This window comes from Mus musculus, chromosome 3, assembly GCF_000001635.26.
Source record: "Mus musculus strain C57BL/6J chromosome 3, GRCm38.p6 C57BL/6J".
NCBI classification, from domain to species: domain Eukaryota; kingdom Metazoa; phylum Chordata; class Mammalia; order Rodentia; family Muridae; genus Mus; species Mus musculus.
The window spans coordinates 121,451,548-121,468,730 of NC_000069.6; the positions used below are offsets into that span (position 1 = coordinate 121,451,548).

At 45.9% G+C, this 17,183-nt stretch overlaps 2 protein-coding genes across 2 annotated transcripts in view; one reads left to right on the forward strand and one right to left on the reverse strand.

Annotated features, from left to right (window-relative positions):
- Positions 1-6,658, forward strand: part of Cnn3 (calponin 3, acidic) — a 31,665-nt gene extending 25,007 nt beyond the window's left edge. Inside the window, exons 5-7 of the mRNA NM_028044.2 lie at positions 336-452; positions 3,400-3,546; positions 5,535-6,658. Coding sequence (NP_082320.1) covers positions 336-452; positions 3,400-3,546; positions 5,535-5,879 — 609 coding nt within the window. The 3' untranslated portion in view covers positions 5,880-6,658. The remainder of the gene's footprint in view (positions 1-335; positions 453-3,399; positions 3,547-5,534) is intronic.
- Positions 6,659-7,980: 1,322 nt separating this feature from the next.
- Slc44a3 (solute carrier family 44, member 3) overlaps positions 7,981-17,183 on the reverse strand; it is a 72,817-nt gene continuing 63,614 nt past the window's right edge. Inside the window, exons 13-15 of the mRNA NM_145394.3 lie at positions 11,867-12,004; positions 9,555-9,791; positions 7,981-8,529 (exon numbers count right to left, since the gene is read on the reverse strand). Of these exons, the coding sequence (NP_663369.2) occupies positions 8,425-8,529; positions 9,555-9,791; positions 11,867-12,004 (480 nt within the window). The 3' untranslated portion in view covers positions 7,981-8,424. The remainder of the gene's footprint in view (positions 8,530-9,554; positions 9,792-11,866; positions 12,005-17,183) is intronic.

Genomic DNA, 17,183 nt, shown 5'->3' on the forward strand with positions numbered 1-17,183 from the left:
AGAAACTTCCCTGCACACAGGTGATGAATGACATCATTGTTCTCCCAGGGATGCCGAGACCGGGTGGGGAGGGGCCTGTGTCTTCTGTAATTGCTAGCTTTGTGAAAAGGCTGCTGACATCAGCTTGGGCTAGATAGGTTAATTAGAGCCCTCGCATTTCAGAGGGTTACAGTGTTATCATTGAATAGGCCTAAGTGTGTTTTCTTCCTCTGGTATGACATGAGCTCACCGTCAAGGCTGTCTGTGGACATCATTTCTTCAATGTTTCCTCTTCAAAATGCTGGTGGCGGAATCTCTGTGTTCCAGCTCAGGTGGCGAATTGTGTTTCTGTCTAGGCGAAAACAAAAGGATTCCATACAACCATTGACATTGGCGTTAAGTATGCAGAAAAACAAACAAGACGTTTTGATGAAGGCAAATTAAAGGCTGGCCAGAGTGTAATTGGTTTACAGGTAAGTGGTGTGATACTCTTTTTTTTTTTAATATATTATTATTCATCTAAAGAAAGTCATTAACTATTGCCACACAAAGTGTTATGCCTCTCATTAGTAAAATATGCATGGAAGTTCCATAATTTAGATTGCTTGGATATATACATGGATTTCACAGTTTTTGTGTATATAAGACCTGTAGGGCAATGGCTCAATGCACCTGTAATCCCAGCACTCAGTAGGCTAAGGTAGGAGGACTGCTCGGCGTTGGAAGCCATCCTGGGCTACATATGAGTTCAAGGCCAGCCTGGTCTACAGAATGAGAGCGTGTCTCAGCAAGTGAAAATTAAATAGTAGGTGTAAGAAAATGATGCTGTTTTAAAAAATATTTCAGTTATGTCATCCAGCTTGACTGTTGTTTGTTTAGGAAATTAAATAATTTATAAAGATAACCATATTATCTTTAAAAAGGAAAGAAAATGCACTTTATAAATTCTTAGATGTTATCGACCAAGGGAAGCAATGTATACAAAGACCAGCGTGCCAAAGTCATTATACACTGGTAATGTGTGGTGCTGTATCAGCCTTGCCGACTGGGTCTTCTTAGTGCTTGGAAGCACTTGGTTCAAGTGGCTTGTACAGTCTCCCTGGAGAGTGTCATCAGAACACAAGCTAAGGACTTGGCGTACCGACCTCTTGACTGAGGTGCCTTTAATTGTTAAAAGTACACATTGCATAAATGGTGGGAAATTGGAAAGAAGAGCCCAGATACTGGTCAGTTAGTAAGTTAGAACTCCTTGCAAGTTGGAGCGTGCAGCCTAAAAATTTACATTAGTGTTTGAACGACAGGTTAAGAGACAAAGTTATACAATACTGTTAACTTCTAAATAGGTGTGTATCTGTTTGTAAAAGGTGGGTTTCTGTGTGTGTGTGTGTGGCTCCAGACATACACAGGGACACATATGCAGATAAAACCCAAGGATATTTGCAGGTGCCTGTTGCAAACCCTAGTTGCAGTTACACAAGCGTTAATGTTGCACTGATTTCCCCCTCTCCTCTCTTTGGGGGTGGGGCTTACATGATTTGTGTGAGTCTTTTCTAGTGCAGGGGTTTTGCTTTTAGTAATGAAACACTTCTAAGTGTCCCCTGAGCATGGTGACCCCAGTACTCAGGAAGGGGAGGATCAGGACTTTAAGATTATCTCTGAATATCTAGGGAGTGCAAGGCCAGCCTGCATTTATGTGAGATTGCCTCAGAAAATCAGAGTCAAAAACTATTTTTAAGGAGAAAACCATGAGTGGTGGAAACAGCCCTCCTCCTTCCCCGGGCTGCTCTCAGTGCTCCTGGGGCCCTCCTCCTTCCCAGGGCTGCTCCCAGTGCTCCTGGGGCCCTCCTCCTTCCACAGGCTGCTCTCAGTGCTCCAGGGGCCCTCCTCCTTCCCCGGGCTGCTCTCAGTGCTCCTGGGGCCCTCCTCCTTCCCCGGGCTGCTCTCAGTGCTCCTGGGGCCCTCCTCCTTCCACAGGCTGCTCTCAGTGCTCCTGGGGCCCTCCTCCTTCCACAGGCTGCTCTCAGTGCTCCAGGGGCCCTCCTCCTTCCCCGGGCTGTTCTCAGTGCTCCTGGGGCCCTCCTCCTTCCCCGGGCTGCTCTCAGTGCTCCTGGGGCCCTCCTCCTTCCCAGGGCTGCTCCCAGTGCTCCTGGGGCCCTCCTCCTTCCACAGGCTGCTCTCAGTGCTCCAGGGGCCCTCCTCCTTCCCCGGGCTGCTCTCAGTGCTCCTGGGGCCCTCCTCCTTCCCCGGGCTGCTCTCAGTGCTCCTGGGGCCCTCCTCCTTCCCCGGGCTGCTCTCAGTGCTCCTGGGGCCCTCCTCCTTCCACAGGCTGCTCTCAGTGCTCCAGGGGCCCTCCTCCTTCCACAGGCTGCTCTCAGTGCTCCTGGGCCTTATAGTTCTCAGCAGGGGAGAGAAGTTAATTATTCCTGCTTCATTTCATGCTCCTCTTACTGCCTTGTTCTGGTTCTGGCCAGAGAGTTGAGGAAATAAATGTATTTTCCCCCCATGAAAATGTTGCTGGTTCTTAAGTGCCTGGCGTTTGTTTTAACTCTGAGCGCACAGGCTGCACATGCAGTGGAAGATAGCTATGGGCTCAGCCTGCGCAGAGTTGTAAAACTTACTTGAAACAGTACAAGATTTTTTTTTTTTAAATAAATTGCTGCTGTTGCTGCTCCTCCTCCTCTCCTCCTACCCCCCCCCCCCAGCCCCCCATTATGCAGTTCTGGAGGGTGACTTTTGTAGCTGACAACAAGAACAAGGTTGGATGCAGCTATCGCTGTAGTCAGAAGCCTTGTTGTCTGGTCTCCTCCACTTGCAGTGGCTTCTCTGAAGAGGATACACTTTATTTGTTTTTGTTTTTGTTTTCCAAGACAGGGTTTCTCTGTGTAGCCCTGGCTGTCCTGGAACTCACTCTGTAGACCAGGCTGGCCTCGAACTCAGAAATCCGCCTGCCTCTGCCTCCCGGAGGATACACTTTAATCTGGTACCTATGCTGCAGAGAAAAGAGCGCCAGGGACGTTTAGTTAGCCATAGTTGTGCCAATGCAGTGACTTCTTATTTAACAGTACATCTCCTTCTGCAAGTTTACATGCAGCTAACTGTGCTCTGAGTTTTTTTATATGTAAGAGAGTTTGGAATTTTTCTTTTAAAATTAGCCTTCACACAGTTCTTTTCCGAAGCACAGGGCGCAGTTCATACCTAGTTGCCTGAGCAAATGCCTTAGCTCAGGAATTTATAAGTCCATGGCTTTTCTTACTTCTGTTCGGTGCTTGGGAATTGAACCGAGATCTTTCGTATGTGACTCCGGCTCTGAGCTACATCCCCCTGACTGTGCTCTACGTCTCCTTAGAAACACAGAACGTAGGCTTGTGCGTATGCTGCTGTTGACTTCTGATAACTAATGCTGATCTTTTAACTTAAAAGATGGGTACCAACAAATGTGCCAGCCAGGCGGGCATGACAGCCTATGGGACTCGGAGGCATCTTTATGATCCCAAGATGCAGACGGACAAACCCTTTGACCAGACCACGATTAGCCTGCAGATGGGCACCAACAAAGGGGCCAGCCAGGTAAGCGGGGTCTTTTTAACACTTGAAGCAAAGGGCGCGGAAGGGTATGCTAAGTTAGTGCTGACCCAATAGTGAGTAGCTGGACTCTCAAATGGTATTTCTTCCATGGTATTTTTAGTCTTCAGGAAAGTAGATTTTGCTGAGAGAGCAAAATAATCAAAGGGCCCTTTCTGCAGCCTAAAAAGTGTAGCGTGACTAATGGTTTGGTTGGCAGTAAGATCAGCTGGCCTTTCTGCCTAACCAGAAGAAAAAAGTGATGTTTATATATGTTCCTGCTCCAAAAGCCAAGGAAAGGATAGTTGGTTCTCCCCTGCCCCATTTTGGTTTTGTTTTTAAAGGGGCCCATTTAGGTGGATATGTAAGATTATTTGGCTGTTTGGTAAGAGCTGTTTAATCAGAATTTTTATGAAACATTACGGTAGCAGAAATGAATTCATATGAAATGGTAGTTAAATAATTTTTAAAGTAGTGGGGAGGAAAGGGTTTGTTCGGCTTACGTTTCCATGCCATAGGCCAACCGAGGCAGGAACCTGGAGGCAGGAGCTGAAGCAGAGAGGAGTGTCACCTGCTGGCTTCCCTTGCTTGCTCTGCTACCGTTCTTAGACAGCCAGGCCTACCTGCCTGGGAGCCTCCAGCATCCATTAGCACTTCAGAAAATGCCCCACAGACTCTCGCACAGGCCAATCTGATAGAGCTAATTATTTCATTGAGGTCTACAGTTCCCAGGTGTGTCTACCTGAAAGCCAAAATTAGTCACCACAGGTTTTGAGATAGATGAGGGTGTGGACACGATGGGGGAGAGAGGGACAGGCCGGGTAAAGGCGGTTATCCGGTGGCTTGAGTTTGATCCCTGGAACCCATGAAGACGGAAGGAGAGGGCGACTCTACAACATTGTTCTTCAGCCTTCACATTCACATAACCCTGGACTCTGGACCTAGGTTTGTCTAGTGCCCTCTCCACTCCTCCCCACCCCCACACACAAATAGTAAAAACAGTGAAATACCAGGAATTGTTTGAAAGCATCAGGATTTTATATCTAAAAATCGTGGGACGGAGTTTTGGTAAGCTTTCCTGTTTTTCCAGTGACATCTGTCGTTCCCCGTGTGGAGCGGAGCGCTCCGGGTCACCTGCAGTTGGTTCTCTTGGCGGTCTCTCGTGTTTGCCTTTTCACTCACTCACCTCTCAAGTGTGTGCTTGACAGCAGTGGGTGCTGAGGTGTGGGTTACCCACTGTGAAAGGGAGAGAGGAGCAGGTCTGAGGTGGGACTGTGGGTGGGGGAGATCTTGTGTGGCAGCCTCTTGAGAAGACTTGGTCCCTGAGATCTGCTCAGCCTGGTCTTGTTGAAGGCATGGATGCTTTTTTACAATTGGAGACCTGGGTGGTCATTAATAGACCATGTTCATATGTAATTCAGCAATATGTGTAAAAAAATGTAGTTTATCTGATTTTTTTTATGTGTCTAGCTATTTCGCCTGTGTGTATGTATATGAGCCTTGTATATGCCTGCTACCCTTGGAAGTCAGGAATGGATGGATGCCCTGAAACTGAGTTACAGTTTAGGTGCTGGGAACTGGTCCTGGGTCCTCTGCAAGACAGACAAGTGCTCTTAACCACAGAGCTCTTGTCGCCAGCCCTGGGCTTGGTTTTCCTTTGTCCCTCACTTAGTAGACTGACGTATTGCTTCTGTATTACATATAGGAAGTTAAACTCAAGGTAGGTTAATTTGTCTGACACCATATAGTGATCTTAACAGTGGGCAGAGATTTGAAGGAAGAAGGCCTGGCTCAACTCAGCAGCTCAAGAGCCAACGAATCCCGTCATAAATATGAGTGGTATAAGAATATTTTAGTAAGTTAGGGTCACGTCAGAACCAATTGAAAGTTTTTATGTTAATGCATTCTGTGTGAATTTAATAATTTAGACAGTGTTAAGAAGTATAGATCTTATCTGTTATCTTACCTTGTGTACCATTATGCTCTAATACCAGGCTGGGATGTTAGCACCGGGCACCAGAAGAGACATCTATGACCAGAAGCTGACATTACAGCCAGTGGACAACTCGACCATTTCTCTACAGATGGGCACCAACAAAGTTGCTTCCCAGAAAGGAATGAGCGTGTATGGGCTTGGGCGGCAAGTATATGACCCCAAGTACTGTGCCGCACCCACAGAACCTGTCATTCACAACGGAAGCCAGGGCACGGGCACCAATGGGTCGGAAATCAGTGATAGCGATTATCAGGCAGAATACCCCGATGAATATCATGGCGAGTACCCAGACGACTACCCTCGGGAGTACCAGTATGGCGACGACCAGGGCATTGATTATTAGAGTCACACACAGGAGCGCAGTATTTAGTCCATTGTTTTATCCAGTGAGACCCAAGCTAGCCTTGAATAATTCTTCTCTCGTCTTCCTGAAACACTATTATGCTTGTTGTACCTTTAAAGTATGCCTTATGTACATTCCTTTCTCCTTTTCCTGCCTCCTCCCTAAATAGCTGCCTTCTAGTGCTGTAGCAAGGGAGCCCTACTGCATAGCCAGTAACTCGCGTCTGTACCATGGAAAGGGCGGAACGATTCTCCAGGACAGCCAGCTCTTTCGTTGAAGATCTATCTATGCATTTTTTTACACTTACACATAAACTGGTATTTTCGAACAATAGGAAACTATTTTTTCTCCTTTTTTTACAGTTTTAGTACGTATCTGGCTTGTATGTGGAAGACTAAAAAGTTGATTTGCTAAATGTGGTCTTTGCCAACTAAAATCTGAGATGCAGCTTTAGACCCTGACACGTGGATGTTCTTCTGCAGTCTTGTCTGCTAAGTTTTAAATAAAGTCATGATCAGTGTGCATTTGTGATTACATGTGTACTCATTCTTTTCCCAAGCTGACGAGGTCTCTCCCGAGTGGCGCTTCGAAAGGCGTGCATGCAGAAATGGCCGAGGACATGCAGGTTTGGGTGGTGTGCCTGCAGACTTCATTTGTGCCAATGTATTACTGTAGAGTCGCTCTGTTTCCTTCAACTGTATTTATTGCTGCGTTTCTCAGCATAAACTTATCCCATTGTATTTTTTATAAATAAATATTTTTTTTTGAACATTCATATGAACCACAGGCTGGTTATTTTCTGGCTCTCTTCTACATAGGCAGAGTAAGGTGAGAAACCAGAGGCCTTGTTCCATGGGCACTGAGAGAAAGTGTTCTAATATTATTTAATTCATACAATACGGCACTCATTGGAGACTGAATCTAAGCTGGGTATGCACTAGGGAGGCTGAAGCAGGAGGATTTCTCTGAGTTTGAGATGATCTTGGGCTACAGAGACCTTGTTTTAAAGCTACAGAAACAACAACCAAACGAAGAAGAAAAATGCCCATTGCCTATAGTAAAGGGGCAACCAAGATTTACCTGGTCCTTGTTCTACTACAACTTGGCTGCCCTGGGTTTATCTGAAATTCGATTTGGAATTCTCTGAAACGCAAGGGGGAGTTATTACATGTGTCATGTAAATGATCCTAAAGCCAGGCATGAGGTGTGCTGTTTGATTAGAGCAGGCTAACCCACAGCTAAGTGTGGGAAAGGGCAGTGCTGTCACGGGGGAAGCTGCTCGGTCACACCCTCTGACCTTGTCTCAGGTCAAGGCTGACTGATGGCCTCGGGTGGTTTTGTAAAGACAGATAAGAGATGTTGAACCCACAGAAAGGATGTATGCTTGTTCCTCCTGTGGTGGCTTGCTTAGATGCTTCTGGGAGTGCCCTGTAAATCACTGTAGGAGACTGGGAGCTAAATGAATTCTGTGGTACTATTAAAGAAAAAATATCTAAAGTGGTCCTGAGCTGTCAGGCTGTTTCTTGTCAAATTGCAAAAGTGGTTAGGAAAGCAAAGGGAAGGAGCCTTGTATTAGATCTCACGTGCTGGCCTGCCAAGTCAGTCAGATTGTGTTTCCTGTTAGAATGGGAGTTCCACACGGCATCTGGGCCCACGAGGCTCCTGTCCTCATGTTCAAAGTTTCCATTTGCTTAGGGCTTTTAAAAGGAAAAGATCTTCTGTTTCGGTATGTTTAAAAAATAATTAAAAAAAAAAAAAAAGCTGTCAGACAAGTCTCATTTTGGGCAGGGGTTGGTTGAGCAACACCTTTCTATAATGTTTGCTGGTGTGTGAAACTCCCGCCTGCTTGCAGCCGGCTGGGTCTCCTCGTGTTCAGCAGCCTCCCCTGTGTGTGTCTGCTCTTGACCTTCCTTCCCTCACTAAGTCTAAGAGCTATAACTTGGCATGCTGATAGCCTCTCGTAGCATGTGTCCAGGCTAGGAAGAATGAGAGAAACGCCTGCCCTGCACAAGAGCATTAATCTAGGTTTGTTAGATTTCTGCTAACAAAATCCTCCTTTAAAAAAAAAAAAAAAGAAAAGAAAAAGATGAACAAACAAAGGTGAGGTGTTAACATTTTTATTTATTTTTTGGTGGTGGTGGTGGGGCTGAGTGAGTGCACTCGGGGCAGTTCACATGTGGAGCTCTGAGGACAACTTAGAGGAACTGATTCTCTCCTTTTACCATGTGGGTCCTGGGGTATTCAGTTCCTCGGGTTGGCAACTGGCACCTTTATCCAGTGAGCCAACCTTATTTGTTTGTTTGTTTATATGAGGTCTCTATGTAGCATTCAGGCTAGCATTTAACATCTGAGTATGTAGCTCAGGCTAGCCTTATAGCCTCTTCCAGTTTTGAATTACAGATGTGTGTCCCTGTGCCCAGCCAATATTGTGCCTTTTAAATTGATGCATATAGACATAGTTTTAACATCTTCCGTGCTCTAGTTCACGTGAAAACAGCTGTAGACTTTGTCTCGGTGTCACAGGTAGTCAAAGTTCTCTTGGTCCCTATCTCACAATGGGCTGGAGTTCTGTCCCCTCTTCATTTGGTAAAGCATCCTTTTGTCCTTGAGACTTGGCATTGTTCAAGTTGTTGGTCCGTTTTATAACACTCTGAAAAACAAAAGAACGAAAGACCCCAGTGATGTGCCTGCAGCATCTGTTTACTAGAGGCTGTCTCCCTACAGGTTGAGGGGATTGGATTTTTAGCGCTTTTCCAAGTGTATTGAAAATGTTTGTGTGCATAGTAAGGTAGATTTCAAAGCAGGATTCTAACTGGAAATTAACAAGTCGAGGAGAGTAGACCAGGTTAGCTTTAATGCATCCATCCCAGTAGATAAAGGTGGGCAGAAATCACATCTTACGTTTCTATGAGTGGAGAGCACATTCATATTTATTCATTCATAGGAAGTGTTGAAATCCAGTACCTGCCGAAATGACAGTGCTCTGAATGTTTAAGGCCAAAAGAGCTTAACACTTAATTTTTATGGCGACAAAAGGAAAGAAAATTACTAAAATGTCACTTAACACCCCTTCCCTGCCAGAACCGCCGAAGAGGAGTGTTGAAATGTGTCCTGTCTGCGGAGGATAAGGCAAAGGACGAGCAATGTATTGTGTGTTGCAAAAAGCTGTTGGAAACAACTGCCTGGTAGTTCCAGATACAAGTGGCTTTGCTGAGGGTGTGCCTGGTTAGCAAGGGGCCCAAGGGCTGTTAGTATTGGCAACAGAGGTGAGCGGTCTGCCCAGCGGTGTGCTCTACCCAAAGCTTTGTGGGTATGCTTGCATGTGCAAGATACTTTACATAAATATCAACTCTCCCAGACAGAAGTGGCCGAAGACATTGTAGACATAACAGATCAGGCTGTTAGTGTCAAAGACGTACCAGCTACCGCTGTGTTCCTGGGTATGCTGCAGTGGAAGAGCCTACACGCCCCATTTTATTCTCACCTCTGGACTGGGAGTTTCTGTGGGGAAATGGTTCCTCGTCTGACAGCTGAGCTCCCACCCCCCAGGTGGAAGTTGAAACTCATTGGAGCCCTCTAGACCAGAAAGGAGGCTGGGTGTGTCTCCTCCCTGTATGTGAGTCTTCAACACTTGTCAGGGGAGAGATTACAACAGGAGATGAAGCGTTTGCTTACCAAAAACCCTGGGTCCATAAAGTACGGTTTCTCCGACGATCCATCATTTGTTTCCAGGTCCACAGCAAAGCACAGGAAAAGGATATCCAGCGCAGTTTCAAACACGGATAGGAAACTGTGAGCCACCACGCAGGCAAAAAAGGCAACCAGCAGCAGAGGGATGGCCCACACCTGGAGCGCACGGCTGTAGTTAAACGCCATCAGACCCCCGAAAATGCTGAAGCACACCACTAGCACCTGGGGAGGAGGTGGTTGAAAACCTTTATAAATAGGGTTGGTGGGCTCTTTTACCGAAGGGTCTGCCCCCCCCCCCATTATAAGTAATGCTATTGTGTGTCCTAAACAGAATTTGACAGGCTGAAATAGAAGAAGAAGGAAAAAAAAAAAGATGGAAGAAGAAGGAAAAAAAAGCCCAGTTAGAGCCAGAGAGATTGTACTTTATCTGTAAATCTCACCACAGTATGGCCAAGTCATCCGGAGCCTCGCTTTAGAAGTGTACATGTATGTGTGCGTGCGTGCGTGCGTGCGTGCGTGCGTGCGTGCGGTATACGTAATCCTGTGGCTGTGTGCACTGTGTGGATATCAGAGGCCAATTTCAGATGCCTTCTTTGATTGCTCTCTACCTTCTTTTGTGAGGCAGGGTCTCATTGAACCTGAAGCCCATCCATCCGTTTGTCTAGGCTGGCCAGTGACCTCCAGAGAGTCTTCCATCTACACACACACACACACACACACACACACACACACACAGCACTAGAATTAGGCATGTAACATCACAGTCATCTTTTATGTGGTAGTGGTCTCATGCACAGAAACTTTACCACTTGAGTCTCAGCTGCTTAAAAAGCTTTCTCTAGCTCTCTCTTTTGCTTTTGTTTGTTTGTGCTTGTTTTTATTTCTTTGAGACAAGAGTTTCTCTGTATAGCCCTGGCTATCCTGGAACTCTGCAGACCAGGCTGGCCTCAAACTCAGAGATCCACCTGCCTCTGCATCCCAAGTGCTGGGATAAAAGCCGTGCGCCACCACTGCCCAGCATTTCTTCCTTTTTTTTAAATCCCCATTTTTATACTGCAAGCAATTGAATAGGTGGATTAATAATTTCCTAAGTGATTAGTTTTACCCTCTGAGCACTAAAGTGGAAAGACTTCCCTCTGCTAGTGTGCAAGATAATTGGATTCTCCCAGGCTTTTGTGACATGTAATTACTATATTTCCAAGAACACACTTACAGGGCATGATACACCCAATTTCTTAAGAGTGACAGAGTCCACCTGGGGCCCCCATTACTCATGGATGCCTGTGAAGATGAATATGGGATTTTGAATGCTATTTCCTTCAGAAGCCTAAAGTCACTGATCATCCCATACATTTTGAAAGGTCACTAGACATGATATGCTTATGGGGAATCTAAGAAAATCGATATTTAAAGTGAAATAGAAATATAAATATGTTAAGAATTTTGAAACTGGCTGGGAAGTGGTGGTGCACGCCTTTTATCCCAGCACTTGGGAGGCAGAGGCAGGTGGATTTCTGAGTTTGAGGCCAGCCTAGTCTACAGAATGAGTTCCAGGACAGCCAGGGCTACACAGAGAAACCTTGTCTCTAATAATAATAATAATTTTGAAACTGCATTCAAAAGTATTTTTGGAATTAGGAAATACATCACCCACAATTCAACTAAGGCAATAGATTAACAAATTGCATGCAACCATTCCTTATTTGGCTGTTTTGAAAGGCATAATTACATTGTACTTCTGTTACTGCTGTCACATGAAGCATCTCTGGGGCCAGGTGAGCCTTAAATGTCTGTGTAATGAGCACACACACCTGTGAGATCCAAGCCTGCCTTAACTTGCTTGGCACCAACTATGACAGCCCTGCACCAGACTCTGCATGCAGAAACACAGAATCCTCAATGGGGCACAGTCACCATATATGGTATTGCCCAGGTCACAGCTGGTGACTAAGATCTTGTTCACTTGTGGGCATTGCTTGAAAACTGGCATTTATGTCAGAGAAGGAGGAATGGTTGAAAGAACTGAGAGTGTTTCGCTGCGAATACAGAAGACGTGGTGGGAAAGATCAGAGTCAAGAATTAAAGTAGCAACTATAGGGGCTGTGGGACCCTGGAAACATGAAACCTTAGAGTCACCTGTAAAACAGGAAGCCTCACAGGATTGTGGGACTGAGTGAGGGGTGAGACATGGCAGCTACTCCAGAGCAACAAACATGATTCCCTTTCAAGTCAGCCTCCTTGTTGGCTACTTTGTTGACTTCCAGGTACCTAGTACTTATTTAGTCAAGACATCTCACCTTTCCCAGGAAAATGACAAAGTTTCCAAAGCAGTTAACAGACGTGAGATGACTTGAATTCTTGGCTATGATTGTGTGCGCATCTTTTGCGGATGTACAAAAGTCTGTCCCGTTAATGGCAGTTGCAGTGTACGCATCCTAGAACAGAAGGCATCAGTTATGAATACGGTGATTTGTGGCATTTTAAGGCAACAGAATGACAGTACAAAGTATGTGACCTAGTATCTCCACCCAAAACAAACAAGCTGGACTATGATCTATTTCTTATCATAGTCAAATATATTTCCATACCATTCGGAAAATGGGAAAGGACCTCATGTCAATCCTGCAGGCTGAATGGCCCAGCACACACATGGAAAAAATGAGTCGATATAAGTTATTTTGTAATACACAATAGAGTCGGAGGGCAGGGAAAGGTGTTTGGGTAACAAAAAGAGAGCAGACCCTAGGGACTTGTGAGCCAAACCCAAGGCTGTAGCTGGTATGGAGTTAGTGAGGGCTTCTTCAGGATCCCCTGGGCCTGAGAGATAGTATTGGTTGTTTCTAGAGAGCTGCATTCCCTGTACAAAATAGGATTCATAATTTGAAATCAACCAGACACTTGGGAAAGCACTTAAAAAATAACCTAACGTGTGCCCAAGATAGTTGAAATATCTGGGGTCCGGGCAAAAACAAGATAAAAATCATTCCACCAGGGCTGGTGGATCCTCACAACAACTGTACTGGCAGAAGTGGGCTCCCCAGAGCAGGGCAGAGCCAGGGAGATATATAACAAACCCAACTCTGCCCTGAGGACCCTGGGGAAGAGGTATGCTGAAAGTGCTCTAAGGAAATGGGGCAGGGGCTAGAGGGAACAGCAGGATGGTGTGGAAAAGGAAGAGACAGAAAAAAACGGAATAGGAATGAAAAAAAAAAAAAAAAAAAAAACAACTCACACAGTTTAAATTACATATTTGGCTTTTGCCCCTAAGAAAGCATTTGGTGTTGTTACATGGCTTCTAACATTTTAATTTCTAGTAACTCAGTTTTATGGGGCATGTGCTTTGCATATGTGCAGGAAGGTACACTTTGAATTTAGCCAAGAACTCAAGAAGTGAAATGCACCTACTGGCTATTTAAAATATTCTGATATTAATACATACTGAATGTCTTAATTTTGTGATCCTAGATCCTTGAAGATTAGATTTCCAAAAAGTGAGATTTCTGAGTCAAAGCGTGCATGCGCGCGCGCGTGTGTGTGTGTGTGTGTGTGTGTGTGTGTGTGTGTGTGTGTGTTTAGAATGGCAGATTTGGTTTTTTGTTTGTTTTAGTTTGTTTGAGACAAGGGCTCACATAATGCGAACTGGCCTCAATTTTGCATCTCCCTCTCAAAGGCTGAGTTTTTGGGCCTGGGGAGCCACACGGGGGTTTATGTGGTGTTGGGAACTGAATTCAGGCCTTCTCATATGCAAGCCCAGCATTCTGCGGACTGAATTCTAACCCCAGCGCAGACTCATTCTTTCAAAGACTGGAAAGCAAGATTAAGGGCACTTTCCCAAAGCCCCCTGATGAGTCAGTAAGACAAAGACTCTTTTCTTTAAACACCAACTGTCTGGATTTCACATTTCATCAGTTTGCATTGGGCCAAAACTCAATCTAAAAGCACAGTGGTTCCAGGAAGCACAGGCCCTGTAGGCCAGCTGTCTTTGGGCTCAAATCCTGGCTCTTCCAGTGAGGAGACACTGGGCACAGGGCAGCGACCAGCCTCTCAGCTCCTTTTCCTTATCCAAACAGGGACAGAGAGCCTACCGATGGGGATGGGAGGTTTAAAGATACAGGCCTGAGGACCCCAGCATCTGGCCATAGTACCTGAAGGCTGATCACTCTCACGTAGCTAGAGCACTTCAAAGATGGCATCATTAACCAGCCACCCGGAGCCCTGATCAACTCCTTAAGATTCTGGGGGGCATGGGAAAGACCTGTGTTCTTTATCCTCATGGGAACTCAGAAGTGGTCAGCTATGTGTCTTGGACCATGTCCCGGTGCCCAGTGTGGTGGCCATCTTTGCTTCCTCTCTTTAGTCAAGTTCTAACCCAAGCCCACACCACAGGCTCAACACTTTCCCTACTGATTCCTAGTGGACATCCCGAGTCACGTGGGGAAGGGTAGGTTGATTTTTGTTTTGTTTATGCCTTTTTTTTTTTTTTTTTGAGGGAGGGTTTTCTCCCTGAAACCTACTGCCTCACAGTTCATCACTCATGAGCAACAAAAATAGATTTTGTTCTTCGGCTAAGATGATTAAAAGTTAAACGGTACGTTTTTGTGCATGTGTCGATTCCACGACTTTCCAGGAGGCTCCTAACCATTTATCTTTTCTTTAACATCTCACGGCCCACTGAAAGAGAACACTAAAACCACACTGACAGGGAAATTATATATGCCTTCCTAAAGTGACTACGGTAATAACATTTTACCGTGAGATCCCACCCTCTCTGCCACATCCAGACCTAGATTAGTGACTAGCTGAATGAGCGGTGGGCGCAGCACTGCCCGAGAGGCATCCTGCTGTTTCAGTATTAGTGGTCCACGCTTAAGCTGAGTAGAAGTTGTTTCCTTGGCAGCCATCTGGAGGATGGAGTGCACTAGACTGTCCACAGTGTGTGCACGTATCTGAGCTGACAGCTCCGGGACCATGTGCAAAGGGAGCTGCTACAGAGGTTGACGGTGTGTGGAAAGAGTGTCTTGTGATGAAGGATAGGAAGCAAGCACAATGGGTTGCTTATGGAAACGATTAGAGGAGGAACTCCCCCTCCCCACATAGGGGAGGAACCCCCTTCCCCCATGGCTAACCTTTCAGCAAGGAAAAGAGAGCAATGGTTAAACCGCTCTAAGTTGATGACCATGTAAAACTCACAGGGTGAACCTGAGATAGGGTCTCATGTACCAATTCTCAGATTTATCTACAGCTACAATGGCTTTGAACTTCTGATCTCCTATCTGAACCTCCCTAATGCTGGGATTACTAGCACTGTCTAGATGGGTAAGCACTCTACCAACTGAGCTAGCCCAGGTCGCTGGGTTTAAGATTTGACTTTCTATGCTGTGCATTAGAAAGGAAAAGGAGAAGTGTGTGAAATGCGGGCAGGAGAAGATCACAGCGGGCATTTGTTTTCCCTGGCCTAAAGCACCCAGTTTTATTCCAAGTTTTCTCAATCACTTAAAATATAACAAAGGTGCCGGGCAGTGGTGGCGCATGCCTTTAATCCTAGCACTTGGGAGGCAGAGGCAGGTGGATTTCTGAGTTCGAGGCCAGCCTGGTCTACAGAGTGAGTTCCAGGACAGCCAGGGCTACACAGAAAAACATATATATATATATATAATATACATATAATATGTTATATGTATAACATATTATATGTATATAATATATATCTCAAAGGCAGTGGTTCTCAATCTGTTCTCAACCCATTGCAGTGAGGACCTGTCAGATGACCCTTTCACAGGGGCTGCATATCAGAGATTTACATTAGAATTCATAACAGTAGCAAAATGACACTTATGAAGTAGCAACAAAGATAATTTTATGGTTGGGGGTCGGTACCACGTTAGAAGGAACTGTATTAAAAGATTGCAGTCTTAGAAAGGTTGAGAACTAGGAGGAATAAGCCAAGAATTATGGCTGAAAAAACATCATATCAGAACTCTGCAAGACATTCCCACACAAGCGATAATGCCCACAGGGCCCTGCTGCACTTAGGGTCAATGTGGTGTGACCACACAGCCACCGAGTGCACTGGCGAATGGCAGTGGCAAACCAGAGTCTGGCCCAAAGTCAAGAAAACTTTCCTCTGAACACAACTGCCAGGGTCAGGAACTGAAATTCTTCCCAGATGCTCTGTCTCCTGAACCCCACGCCACCCCCCAGCAGATGTCCTATGGTATGTCCCAAAACAGCTTGACACAAACCGGAAGGGCGCTTCCTATTTCCTATCTGTGGCCTTTAATGTTTTCTTCCGTAGGCAGGTGTGCACCTTCTATGAGGAAGTAAATAGTGACACAAACATTCACTCAGTACACACTGCGTTCCACATTCTAGACACTTCCTGAACGTGCGGATTCATTGGCCCCTCTTAGCCCCCAACCTGTAGGGTAGCTCAGAGCACCCAAGCACAAAAGCACTAGAGGCCATGCCGAGTCACTCACATGAAACTGAGGTTACATTACTCCTGGGCCTCTAACTCACCCAGGTCCAGCTGCAGGAAAATATTTACATTTATGTATGTTTTGGGCATTTCCTTCAAACAGCAGTGTGGTATTTCATGCGATCTTTCTTTGTGACCTGGCAGGACAGTTTTGTAGAAGAAGCCTGGGTTTTCTGCTTACCTCCTAAAGCCTTCAGAGTAACCCCTGCCAGGTCTTGCTCTTCTCATGCACCCTGCTTTGGGCTTTGTAAAAGGACATCTGATGGCTTTAAAGTTTCAAATTAAAGTCTATCACATTTGTTTGGAGATATGGCTCAGCAGCTAAGAGTGCTTGCTACGGCAGTGTGAGGACCTGGGTTCAAATTCTCCAAACTCACAAAACCAGCGGAGTGAAGGGGCTGGAGAGAGGGCTCAGTGTTTAAGAGCATTTACTGGCCTCATTGAGAGAAGACACACCTAACCCTAGGAGGTCTGGTGGGGTGGGGGTGAGGTGGGGACATCCTCTTGGAGATGTGGGGGGGGGGTGTGTGAATGGGCAGACCAGGAGGGGGATAACAACTGGACTGTAAGAAAAGTTTAAACAACAACAACAACAATAATAAAGAGCATTTACTGTCCTTACAGAGGACCTGAGTTTGGTTCCTGGCATGGACATGCCATCCCACAACCCTCTGTAACTCCAGTAGCAGGGAATCTGATGCTCTCTTCTGGCCTCTGCAGGCCCCAGACATTCACGTGGTACATATACATATATGCAGGCAAACATTTAAATAAGAATAGCTGAGGGTGGTTACACAGTTTTGCCATCCCAGGGTGGCAGAAAGTGGCAGAGAACAGGAGGCTCACTGGATCTTGCTGGCTACCAGACAGGTCCAGATTCAGTAAGTGGCATTGTCCTGCGGGGGGGGGGGGGGGGGGGGTTGGGGTGGGGAGTGGGGTGGCGGTGGTGGTAGAGAGCGATACATCAGGAAACCTGGTGTCCTTCTCAGGCCTCTATGAGTGTGTGTGTTCGTGTGCGTGTGTACTCATACACACACACACACACCTGCATGCATGCATGCACACATGTGTTTACAAAATGATTCACAGTGGACCAGGCACCCTCTTCTGATCACATAACTTGGCCTTAGCTCAGT